At 31.9% G+C, this 13,119-nt stretch overlaps 1 protein-coding gene across 1 annotated transcript in view; it reads left to right on the top strand.

Moving 5' to 3' along the window:
- The window catches only part of LOC129231492 (atrial natriuretic peptide-converting enzyme-like), a 192,342-nt gene that overhangs the window by 130,726 nt on the left and 48,497 nt on the right, over positions 1-13,119 (top strand). Inside the window, exon 7 of the mRNA XM_054865820.1 lies at positions 1,179-1,286. Coding sequence (XP_054721795.1) covers positions 1,179-1,286 — 108 coding nt within the window. The remainder of the gene's footprint in view (positions 1-1,178; positions 1,287-13,119) is intronic.

The following is a 13,119-nucleotide window of genomic DNA, read 5'->3' as shown; positions in this document are numbered from 1 at the left end:
AGCACTAAACTCTTTATCAACTTATTAAGTTATAAATAAATTTTTAAAAAATAAAATAACAATAAAAATAACTAAATGAATATTTAATAATAATAATAACAACAATCAATAATGAATTTACAAACTGAGTGTAGAAATATAAAAATTATAAATATTTACACATTCTGTCACACTTCCTTCCCTGAAATGAACTTGAATTTGCATGAGCTCAACCATTCAGAGATTTTGTGTATCTGAAGATAGACTTTTCCCACACCTTCCGGAAGTTAAAACAATAACCTTTTGCTATTCAAAAAGGAAAATTTTCTATTATGCTGCAACTTTGGATTCTTGCTTCACCGAAAAATAAGAATTTTCTTAGTTCATTTTTTAACTACAAACAATTCATGAAATAATTTCCCCTCATCGTTTTTAGTAAGAAAGAACGTCTTGATGGTGTAATATTAAACTTCTAAGTTTTTGTGTAGGTGCACATATCTTTTAGTTGTATGTTATGTGAATCCGAATGGGATGATAAATGAGGGATGATTCATATGATATTACATGAATTTATTGAGCGTGTTGAAATATATCACATGCCTTTTCATAGTCGCCCGATACGCATGATGCAGTGAGAGGGGCTGCTGCAACATTTAAATCGTCGACAATTCTCACTTCAACGCGAAAAGACTGATGAGCTATACTGCCGTGTTCAGGTAAACGGCAGTATCTGCAGAAATAAGTTTCTGAGATATTTGAAGAAATTCGTTTTGGATTCAATACTAACTCTAGGGAAATGTTGGAATTAGACGTCTTTTTCGCGCCTTCTTCTTTTAGCGGGAACCAAATAAGCGAGCTTGTACAATAAAGGTAACGAACAATAGATGATAAAGATGCAAAAAAATTTAAAATGAAAAAAAAATTTCAGTTACTGCCCTTTACCTGCACACGGCAGTATAATAATGATGCTCAAGTATAAGAATTAACATTTTATTTTTTCCGTGTAGTTTTAAAGTAGTTTTCCTATTCTTAAAATTCCTCTATACTTTTCCATAGTCAACTATTTTCATCGTCGTTTGCTTCAAAACACTTCAACTTGATAAAACTAACTGCAATCTCCTTAAATAGTTTTTCATTAATGAAGAACGTATAATTATCATTTTCTACCTAGTTCTTATTGATATTCTTCTTAATTTTAGATTTCTGGAGGTCATGTAAGAAGTTGCTCCCGAAGAAAGTAATTGACAAAATTGATTGCTCAAAGTTCCCTAAATTCAGTGGCCATGGGACATGTCACCAAAAACCAGGTGAGATAAATTAGTTTTTTGTGTTTTAATCACTCCTGTTGGATTAATATAGTTAAAATCATCATTAAAAAAAAATCCTCCTTTTTGTGCTTGTTTTGATAAAATATTCGAAGGGAAATGATTCAAAAATGTGAAATTTTACTGTATTCGTGTTGAAACTTAAAGAAATATATCAGTTTCTGTGAATACAATAACTTTATTTTTGAAGAGTTTCCTCCAGAAGATTTATTCAAAAAATTTTTTGCAAATAAATCAGTACGACTTTTTAGGTCTTGTATTACATTGAATTTTTACCACTAAGTTCCCATATAACTGAACATTGAAACCAGTTTCGAAGTTATGAAATCAAAACTGCAAACTGCATTTCTAAGAAACTGCCTTTGGAAAACATAAAAGTAGCTGAATTTATAAAATGTATACTTTTTTTTTATTTGAGTTTTAAATTGTAAAACATTCCATAACTCACTTATTCCTAGACCTGCTACACTTTTATATAACGAGACATTCTTTTGTAAGTTTTCAAAAATTACATGGCGCGACAAAAAAACTCGGACAAAGTTTGCATCATCGAATGAAAGTACACTAATTTCATTTCAATGAGTGTCTTTATTTAATTTAGCCTTTCACATTATGAGAAATAATTTACAATACATATCCTATTTTATGTATTGGTTTTCAGTTATCTTACAATTTTGAGCAAAAGACGTGCAATTTTAAGGTTGTTTAACCAAGGAGAACGATAGTTCGTTTGCTTGTTGTGCCACGGCAAACAGTATTTGACGCAGTATGTTGTTTCAAGTGGTTTGGAAATTATAGTCGACGCCCAGGAAGTGTACAAAAATGAACAGAATACATTTTCGTTAATCGTCAGGCTATCCAAAAGTGACTTCAATGAAATCCTTGTGTACACAAAAGAAGTTTCCAAAGAAGTCGTTCATGAGACGGGAATTTGTGATCGAAAAGTGCGACTAAGGGCAAAAACCAAGCTCGGACAGAAGCTTTAAGAGTTCCAAAACGTTCAGCCTTTTGCTAAAGAAAACAAATTCGTATGATTCCAAAGATGCCTGAACCGTTTGGGACGGGCCGCAAATTTTGCTGGAAGAGATACCTTTCACTGAGTTACCGTTCAACCAACTCATAACCCCCAAAACGATAGGATTCGGTCTGTAGACACTCCAAGCATCTTAAAAAATGTTAAACATTGACAAATTAGTAGTCAGGCTTGGTCTGTGATGGAATTAGCACAAGCGACGAAAATTTTTCTTAATAAAATACTTATTTTCTCTTTTTTTTTTTTTTTTTCAGAAAAATGAGGTAAAGCGAGTAGAGATTACTTTATTTAAATTTATGTAAAAAAAGAAGTGAACATATTTTCATATGCTTAATATGTGCAGATTGTAGTTACAAAGAAAAAAAAGATTTCCCTGAAAAATGTATCATGTAGGCTGATATTAATGGAAAATTCTTCACCTCCGTGAATCTCATCTGCGTGACAGACCTTATTAATGTCATTATTTCTGAGGTGTAAATAAATGATGGAGGGAAAATACATCAATCTTAGGCACTATATCAAAATTATAAATTGCCAGTACATTCTCAAATTTGCTAAATACTATTTTTAACACACATTTGAACCAAAAGGATAACTATTAATTAAGTAGTACTTTAATTAGGAGAGCTTAATATTAGATTCCCACAAAACATTAAAATGCCTCATTGTTTTTCCTATTAACAAAATTACTACTTTGATATTAAATTGGCCTTCATTTTTAAACATTAAAAGTTTTTTCTTTTTTTTTATTTCCGAGAACGAGGCGTTTTTTTTTTCTTTTTTTTAAATGAGTAAAATATTTGGAACTTAGCTGGGCCATTGTTTATGATTACTTCTAGTAGGTAACATTTTATGTACGAATGAAAAAAGAAGAAACAAAAGGTTTCGAAATTGAAAAGTGTTTGCGTTCAAAAGTTACATTTTCTGGAGAATGACCCTTATACGGTTGCTCAATAAGTTACCTCCCTTGACGAACAGTGTTATCACTTTAGAGCAGGAATTAGTAAAAGGGGAGCTAGTCCTTTAAATGAGCTAGTTCAATCATTGGCTAAGCAAATGCTTGGGCAAAGAGCTCAAGTCACGTGACTCAACAACGACGAATGGTTGACACGTTTTGCGTAAATAGCGAAGGAAACCTGATTTCTTCCAATGCTTTTCTTTAAAATCTATCACATGACTTGGGGTCTTTCCTTCACGAATGAAAGTCTTCACTCCCATTTTATCTCTTCTCAATGGTTAGCACCCCTGTATTTGGGCGTTAAATTTAGAGCGCTTTAGAGCGTCAGGACTCCTCGGTTTAAAACACAAATTAATTTTACCTAATGACCTGAATGAACTTGTTTTTTTAAACCAATCTTAGCAGCAAATAAGATGCTACTGATTGGGAAACAATGATCTTTCTTAATGAGCTAAATATAAATTACTAAGCATTAAAATCCTAACATCCGTATATTTTACAACACATTTTTATACTTATTTCAGTTCGGACTGAAAATATTCTATGCTAAAGTTTATGATCTTTTTTTTTTAAATATATGTACCTGCTATACACATAAAATTAAAGTAAAAAAAAAGATATAATATTTTAAGAGTTTTGCAGCTTTTTACCTTGAAGCAGAAACGAATAACCAACAGTTCTGACATTTAAAGAGTTAAATGATGCCATTTATATCCTTAAATGCAGCTGCATGTTTTGGAAAAATTATCTCTCTTTTTACTGATTAAATATTTAACAGATATTTTATGGCTTTGCGTGCATTTTACGTCTTTTTATTAACAAAATCTCTCTTTTCATTAACAAATTAAACTGAAGTTTTACAATTCCGTTTTCTACAAAAAACGCACGAAAATCAACAATCGAACGTCGTATTTTTCTTTAATAGGATTTCTTATTGAAAGAAAATGGGCTTATCGAGATATTTCTCTTAGCTTTGATTGGGTAATAATTCGATAAGTGCTTCTCATACGCGTCGTAAAAAAATCAGATGGCAGCGCAAGATAAATTTTATTTTACTGTTGTGCGATAATCTCATTCCAATTTATGAGGGTTAGTTTATAACAACCTCTTCGTCACGTAAATGCATTAAAATTGAAATTTTAAGAAGGTTTTAATGTGAGAATGTAATTATTTTCGCAAATAACTTAAAGTGGATTGCGAGAAACTTTAGTTAATTTTAATTTAAGAATTTTACGAAATGATTGAATTTAAACGAAAAGAATGGGATTTTCAAAAATTAATTTAGCATTTTTCTCAAAATGGATCATTTATAATTCTCATTTATAACTTCCAGTGATGTTTTTGCTTGTGATTTATTTGGTACATGTGTGTTGGAGTCTAATAAAAATGTCGTACGTACATATACGAACTATACATATGAAGAATATCCAAAAAAGGTTACATACATACTCCTCCATCAAAAAACAAAGATATAAATATGAAGCTTGATTAAATGTCCAAAAGTTACTTTTTTTTTTGGAAAAGGTGCCGAGGTTTGAGATATGAATATTTCTAAAATAGAACAAAGTCAACTAAGCACGTAAATGTCTAAAACACTTCAAGTGTTTTGGCATGTCTAATATTTTATTGCAATGACTTCAAACGCCACACAGTGGTTCAAGGGCGGAAAAAATAGCCATTTTTGAGTTTTAAGATAAAAAATATTTCACGCCGTAATTACTTAGCCCTTGAGTTGTAGTAACTTAATCCATAAGAGTTTTTTGAAAAAAAAAATTCGTTTTTACAAAAATAAGCCGAGATTGTTGAACAATTATGTTTTTACTTTTTTTCGGACGTACGCCTTATACTTCAGTTTTAATTTATTCGTTCAATAAGGAGGACTAAAATTTAATAAAAGTCATTTCTGATTGGTTTTTCACACTTATAGGATGCATATTACATCGTAATTAAAAATTAAAAATTCATCAAAATTGAAAACTACCTGAAAAATAAAATATTTTCTTTAAAATATAATGAAAAGTATTGTGGAATATACTTTTATCGGCGGCTTCCGGTGGGCTAAAATTTACATATATCAATAGTTTAATCCTTCCTGTAAATAAACAACAACATTTTAGCTGCGACCACCTGCGACTGCAGTTGTGGCAGATGTTTTTGTTTGATCTCCGCTATTTACGAATACCAATATAGTAAGTTAGAAAATAACTCGTGACTGTATAACGGGAGTAAATTGCTTTTTTTATCAAAGAAACTGGTCATCAAATTTGACATGCTCCAGACTAACGTATGTCACAGTTTCACAACTTTGCAGGAGAGTCTAAAAACGTTTGTTTACTGTTTCCGCAAGTTGGCGCTTTTGAAACATTCATCAATAAGTATAGAAGATTTTTTGAAAACAGATTTACGTTGTTATGACTTATTGCGGAGCATTATTCTACATGCAATGCAGTAGTAACCTGAAAATAACAATTTTCGGACACGTTTGACTTTAAAGAAGATACATATGAGAAAGAAATTTTTTAAACTCATACAGAATTCTATATAAAAAGTTAAATAACAATTCTGATCATAAAACAATGAAATTAGAAAATCATTAAACGTTTGAAATTTCTGATTTCCTTTTTGAAATCATTCTAGTATAAAGATGTTCTCAGTTTGTCAACATTGCGAGAAAATATTGTTCGAGGGTATCAATTGCAATAAATAAACCTTGCGTGTGGCATACGACTGATTTAATTTATATTTTTCACTAAAAACAGAAATGAATTTGAACTACAGAGAGACCCCGATTTCACAGTTCTCAGAGGCTTGACTCAAACATAAAATACATAAAATATGGGAAAACGTCAATTCAAATCCAAAAACATTAAATATGGGAAAACGTAAAATACAGAAATGTATACACTCTCAGAAATGGACTTTCAAATTTGACGAAATTTTCTTCGTTTTTGACGAAACCACTTCCAGGGATATGCTCCGAGCGAACATTTCGTCAAATTGAAGAAACTGCTTTTGTTAGTGGTTTGAGGATGCGAATTTCGTCAAATGTAACGAAATATTTCTTGATTCTAGTTTCGTCAAATTAACAATCATTTTCGTAGTTTTGAGAGCATTAGTTTCGTCAAATTAATTTCGTCATATATGAGGATATTAATTTCGTAAATTTTTACGAAAATTTATTTCCTTCTTTTTTTCTTTGAGCACATTAGTTTTTTTTTTTTTTTTAGAATGCAGTCGAACCTCGTTAATTCGAACACGTTTAAAACAAATAACTGCTGAAATGAACTTTTTTGCAATTCTTGTCTTATTGTTTATTGATTTTTGGATAAAGCGAACCACGTTTTATAATAATCGATTTTAATGCTCCCTTTAAGTTCGTTATAACGAGGTTCGACTGTATTTTATAAGTTTTGTGTGCGTGTGATCAAATTCTAACTTCAGAATCTTACCACCGTAGTTTTCCACTTTATTGCGTATAGTCACTTTCACAGGCCCGTTATTTACGGGGTCAGGGGGTCAATTGACCCCCCCCCCCCCTCCCGTCTTGATTTTTGAACATTCATGTTTTTACACTTGACTGTCCGTTGTTTTAGTTGGTTTTCTGTAAAAATTTTATTGAGTACAGGCTCTTTGTCATATTTGGGGAAAAATTGAAACAACGGGCCTGCAGCCAACCCCCCCCCCCCCCCATCAAAGAAAAAGACAAGTAATTGTTAAAAAAAGAGGCACATAAAATATGTCAAGCAAATTTTTATTTATGTAAAAATGCAAACAAACAACTTCTTAAAAAAGGTAAAACAAATCATTGCAGATTAAACTCCCCATGGTATCTAATTAAACCCCCCATAATGGGGGTTTTCCTTTAAAAAATCTAATTTTTGTCGGATATTTTCCAAATTTGGCACAGAGGTTCGTTATTGGAGGCTCGGGAATTCACACAAGGTCGTTTATGTCCCTCTATGTGGGGGGCGGGGGGGGGGGGGGACAGACAACCTCGCATTGGGGGTTCTCCGTATTAAAAAAAGTTTTTGTCCGATCTTTTTTAAATTTGCCATAGAGGTTCTTAGATGCTCAAGAATCACGCGAGGTAGTTTTCATCACTTTATAAAGGGAGGGGGAGGAGGGGGGGGTTCCTTGAAAAAAATTCAATTTTTGTCCGATCTTTCCAAAATTTGGCACATAGGTTCTTTGATGCACAGGGATTCACGCAGGGTAGTTTTCGACCCTCTATGGGGGGGGGGCAACCCCTATGGGTAGTTTTCCTACAAAAAATCCAGTTTTTGTTGGATCTTTCCGACTTTGGCAGAGTTTCGTTATTTGATGCTCAGGAATTCTCATAGGGTGGTTTTCTTTCCGCTAATGGGGGGAAACCCCCATATGGGAGGGGGGGTCTTATAAAAAATCACTTTTTATCATATCTTTTCCAAATTTCGAACAGAGGTCCTCTGATGCTCGGGAATTCACACATGGTAGTTTTCAACCCTCCATGATGGGGGGGGGGAGCAACCCCGCATTGGGGGTTCTCCTTATATAAAAAAAAGTTTTTGTCCGATCTTTTCTAAATTTGCCATAGAGGTTCTTTGATGCTCAGGAATTCAAGGAGGTTAGCTTTCGTCAATGTTGGGTGGGGGGGGGGGGCAAAACCGATGGGGGTTTTCCTTGAAAAAAATTCATTTTTTGTCGGATCTTTCCAAAATTGTCACAGATGTCCTTTGACGCTCGGGAATTCCCGTTTTCGTCCCGCTATGGAGTGGGAAACCACGTGTGTGTGTGGGGGGGGGGGGGGATCGTATAAGAACCCAGTTTTTGTCTGATCTGTTCCAAATTTGGTACATTTGTCTTTTGATGCTTGGGAATTCTCATAGTGTAGTTTTCGTCCCGCTATGTGTGGCAAACCCCATAGGAGTTTTCCTTATAAAAATCCAGTTTTCGTCGGATCTTTTCCAGATTCGGCCTAGATGTAATTTGATGCTGGAAATCCACATAGGATAGTTTCCCATGGGGTAGTATTCATATGGGGTTCGACCCCATGTGATTAAAGAACCTATGTGCCAAATTAGAAAAAGATCTGACAAAAGTCTGGATTTTTGAAAAGGAAAACTCCCCTAACGGGGGAGGGGGAGAGCTGCCCCTGAAGCGGAAAGAATATTTCAAACTGTTTGAACTATATCGCTACGTGGCGATGTAAGGATGGCGATGCATCACGATGTAGAAATTCCAACATCGCCCTACCCTACTGGGAATATAAAAGTGCTACTTCTTTAGCAGTCATTGGGTTCTGGAAAAATAAATCATGTGCCACTTTTATGCACGTTAGATCGATATATGCTAGAGAGAAAATTGCTGAAAAGTTTCTTCTTCATTGCGTCGCATAAAAAAATTCCAGGAAAAAAAAAAAGATTTTTATCCAACTTATACCACAAATTTCAAAGAAAAAGTACAATAAAATGGGCAACTTTAAGTTAATATATATTTGTTCTAAAATTGGATACAGAAAATAAAATTAGATAATCTTAAGAAATGCTTACCTTTTTCTTTTTCCAATCAATTATTTATTTTATTAATTTTGCTTGTATGTAGAATGTTTATTTGGATAAATTTATGTTTAATACAGGAACTTTATTATTGAATCTTTTTCATACTTCATACTTTGAAAACAATTCTCTGCCAAAATTGCATAAGGTATTTGAAAATATAAATCTTAAAAAAATGCAGATGCGAAATAAATCTTTTGGTAAAATTAATTTAGTGTAATGTTTGTTAAATAATTATAAAAATATACCTTTGCTTTTTACCCCTAAGTTTTTATTTTTATTTCCAAACATGTGTAACATGAAATCAATGTATAATATACGAACATTTAGAATATAGTTATAATTATGAAAAAGTCTTCGTCTGTCCTTGTTCTGATTATCTCCGTGATGTTGGATCCATATCTAAAAAAGTTTAAAAAAGAGAATATATACATAATAAGTAAAGGTTTAAGTCCATGGGTGTATGCCCTCATGCACATGGATCTTTTTTCTATTTCGAGGAAAGTTTTACGATTAAATTCAGCAGTTTATTTCTGAAATAAAACGTGTTTTCACGATTTCTTTCAAAATCAAATCAATTAATAAAACAAAATTTTTTTTCTTAAGTTAAAAAGCTACGATTCGCTTGTGACTTTGAAAAGCATCTGATTTAATTCTTATATTTTTCAAAATATATGATTATTTTGAAGGTGACAGCTTTTTTTCAAGCAGATTGCAAGAATGAGTTATTTTTACAGCGGATGAACAAAATATTTATTTAGGCAGCTAGACCCTCATTTAGTTTCTGAAATTCATTTCTGAATAATATTCTAGAATTAGAGTTTCTTCAATTTATCGAGAATCAGCATTATTTAGCCATTAAACGAGTTAATTATTTTGCACATCAAGTCGTGAATTTTCTTTTTTCTTTTTTTTTTTTTTTTTTTTTTTGAGCTATAAAAAAAAATCAAGGGTGCGAAAATTGTTGATCTGTGATTTTTTTTTTAAGTTTATTTTTTGTTTTAACCAATAGCCAAAATACACCGGCTTTTTTTTTTTCGATTTTCGTGTTCCGTTTTCTTCACGAATGTTTTCTGAAGTACTCCCCCCCCTACCCAAATTAGTTCCAATAAAGTATTTATGAATTAAGTAGTACTGAAACTGGTGATTATGATTTTATTTGCACTTTTTTCTGAGATTTTATTGTGCTATGTTATCAATAAACAACATTTACTTACCGAGCTTTACCTCCTTAAACCACTATCAAATTCGAGTCAAAAACCCAGGGCTCCAACACTCGAAGCCACACTCCATTTCATAAGTTAACTAGTAATTACATAAACTATCTTCTAGCTGATGGATAGGGATTTAGTAGAAAAAAAAAACTGATTTTTCTGCTATACTGGGGGTAGAGTACTTTAAAAATGTGGCGTAGCTTAAGGGCGTGTGTACTTTGGATTTTTTTAACTCAGCTGGTAATGATTTTAAGAGGGAACGCTGGCCAAGTAAAGTTGATAATTGATAGTATATTACCTTGAAATCTTTAAAAAATATTCGAACAAAATCATAAAATCATCAGAATCAATCACTAGTACAAAAATATTCAAACGTAGCTCTACTAGTTTTGGGACGGAGACGAAGGGAGTATCACCTTTTAACTAAGCATATTTGATTTTTAAAATATGCAATTTTCACGCAGTAAATAAAAAAACGCCAAGGGAGAAGAGTTGCCAAAGATAGGGGAAACCCAATAACAAAATGCATTTTGTTGTTTGTTTGTGTCTTGAGAACTAATTGACTGATATCAATGGATTTTTTTTCAAAGGTATATAATGAAAATAGGGACTAGTGTGATGAGCAAAGCTTGTTACATATATAAAGCTTATCATATATTTTCATTATCCTTTTAATTTTTCATATATTTTCCTTATCCTTTTAATTTTTCATATATTTTCCTTATCCTTTCAATTTTCAATTGATGTTTGGTTAAATTTTCAGACATTTTACTTGATATCCAGCAAAATCACAACTCCAACTAAAAGATTTGGATTTATTGGAAGTTCATCTATAAAATGCTTTTTAGTCTGATTTAATGTAGACCGGAATTTCTCACTTTTTGTTGACAATATCTTGAGGCGGCAAATATGGAAATAAAATTAATGCTGCATTTATATTAGCTGTAGAAACTATGTATAATGGAAAAATTCATAATTATGACAAATCATGTAACACAAATTGACATAGAAAAACTTATAAATTTAGTGCATGAAGTGGGGAAATAAACAACAAAAAATGCTTATTATTGTTATTACAATTTTCAAACATGCTATACTATCTTTTCTTTTTTTCTTTTTAAATCGAGGTTAAACATTAAAAGTTCACTTCAATAATTTATTTTAATTTGCGGAAAAATTGAAAAAAATATTGAAAATATTCTGCTGAAATATCAAGCACAAAGATAGAGTTCTTAATGGAAATTAATATTTTCTCTATCTTAAAATGATTTTATCAAATTCATATTTACTTTACTTTATGTTTTATGCAAGTAAAAAAAAAGGCTGCACAAATAACAAACATAAGCACTTATTGCTAGAAACATCTGCCGCAGGGAAAGAGATTATATAAACAACATGGGGTAAGCTGGTAAGCATATTGGGGGATCGGTATATAGTATTTGTATAAGAAAATAAAAATGCAGAATGAAACAAATTTGAACTATTAAACTAAAAAAATACACTTCGTTTAACAGAATTATTTTTGCAAAATTCATAGAGAAGAATGAAAACACATAACCATGTAATATATTCCATGTTGAAATTAAAAGCTTCAAAGTTCTATGCCTTTCATAAAAGCGCTGTATGTATCATCTGTGTTAGTTAAGATACGGTGTAGGAGTTTTTTTTTTTTGTAAGTTTAAATTCGTACAAACTCTTTAGTCATGTTTAATTTTTTTAACGAAATAAAGGAAGTACGCTTTTGGAAACAAATGTCAACGAAACAACATTTTCTTTTAAAAATAAAAAAAAAAACAAGCTAGCTAAGCCTAACGTGGAGGTAACTCCAAGTTAACACACACAGAATTCTAAACCTAATCGAACCGTTCGTTTTCAATTTTAATGTGTTTTAAATAGAACTATAAACACAACACTAAACAAAAATGTAACAATACATAAAAGAAGGCACATTGCACATACAAATTTCAATAAATACTAACCTTTTTTTATGAATCCTTTAGAATAATTGAGGTAAGATAATTTAACGAGCAGGTACAAGATTGTAACGAAAACTCCCAGAATGCACTGCAATGTGACGAAATCGAGACGAAATAATTTCGTGAAAAATTTGAGATTTCTGGTTTCGTCAAATATCACGTGATTCGGTGACGAATGGATCGTCGAAAATAACGAAATAGTGCTCGAGGATTGCCGAATCGTTAAAATTGAGCGTTTAATTTTTGACAGTGTAAAAAGCAAAAATCAGATAAAGAAACAAAACTAGTAATAAAAGTTGCTACGATGACTCTTATAAAATGTAAAAATGCGATATTTTACGAAAATAACAGTATTGTACACACAAGTTAAGATCATTCTAACACATTAAGTAGCGAATTCGGGAGTTTGAGTTGAAAATAGTCAGTAATAATGAGTTATTGAATCCAAAGTAAATACAGCATCTTCCAGGATTGGAACACTTTGCAAAGTTTTTTCCTGGTCTTTAAGATAAAGAAAATAGTATTTCACTATTATTAAGCTCTTAAATGCAGTATTGAAAGAAGAGACGAGTTGTGCTTCCTCTTCTTCTTGTTCATCTTCATTGGCGGCCGAAAAGGCCATATCAGCTACGGATGGAGCAGAAGCGTTTCTGTTTTCATGGATTAACTTTCAACAGAGTGGATTATGTTTAAAAATGCACAGAGAGAAACACTTTTCTTAATTTTAAAACATTTTTTCTCTTTTTTTTAACTGCCAAGAGAAAACATAAAATGCGGGAAATTCATAAATAACAAACTTTCCAACCGCGTTAAATTAATATTATTAGTGTACGGAAAAACTGGGACCTGATGATAAAAAACGTAAAATGTGGGGAAAAACGTAGATTTGAGGGACGTAAAATCGGGGTTTCTTAGTGAATACGATCAGCAAGCAGGAAGATAAATATTACCATGCAACAATTTTCCAAAGCATTTTTTGAGAATATTCAAATTTATTGATTTTTTTCCGCTTTTTTGTCGTTTTGAACCACTGTGCGCCGTGGCCGTTCTGATCTACTTAAACCAAATAAAACTGAATGTAACTTCAGATTATTTTGTTT

Source organism: Uloborus diversus, chromosome 10 (genome assembly GCF_026930045.1).
Source record: "Uloborus diversus isolate 005 chromosome 10, Udiv.v.3.1, whole genome shotgun sequence".
In the NCBI taxonomy this organism is placed as follows: domain Eukaryota; kingdom Metazoa; phylum Arthropoda; class Arachnida; order Araneae; family Uloboridae; genus Uloborus; species Uloborus diversus.
The sequence above is the reverse complement of the archived record's forward strand: the minus strand, read 5'-3'. Positions and strand labels throughout refer to the sequence as shown.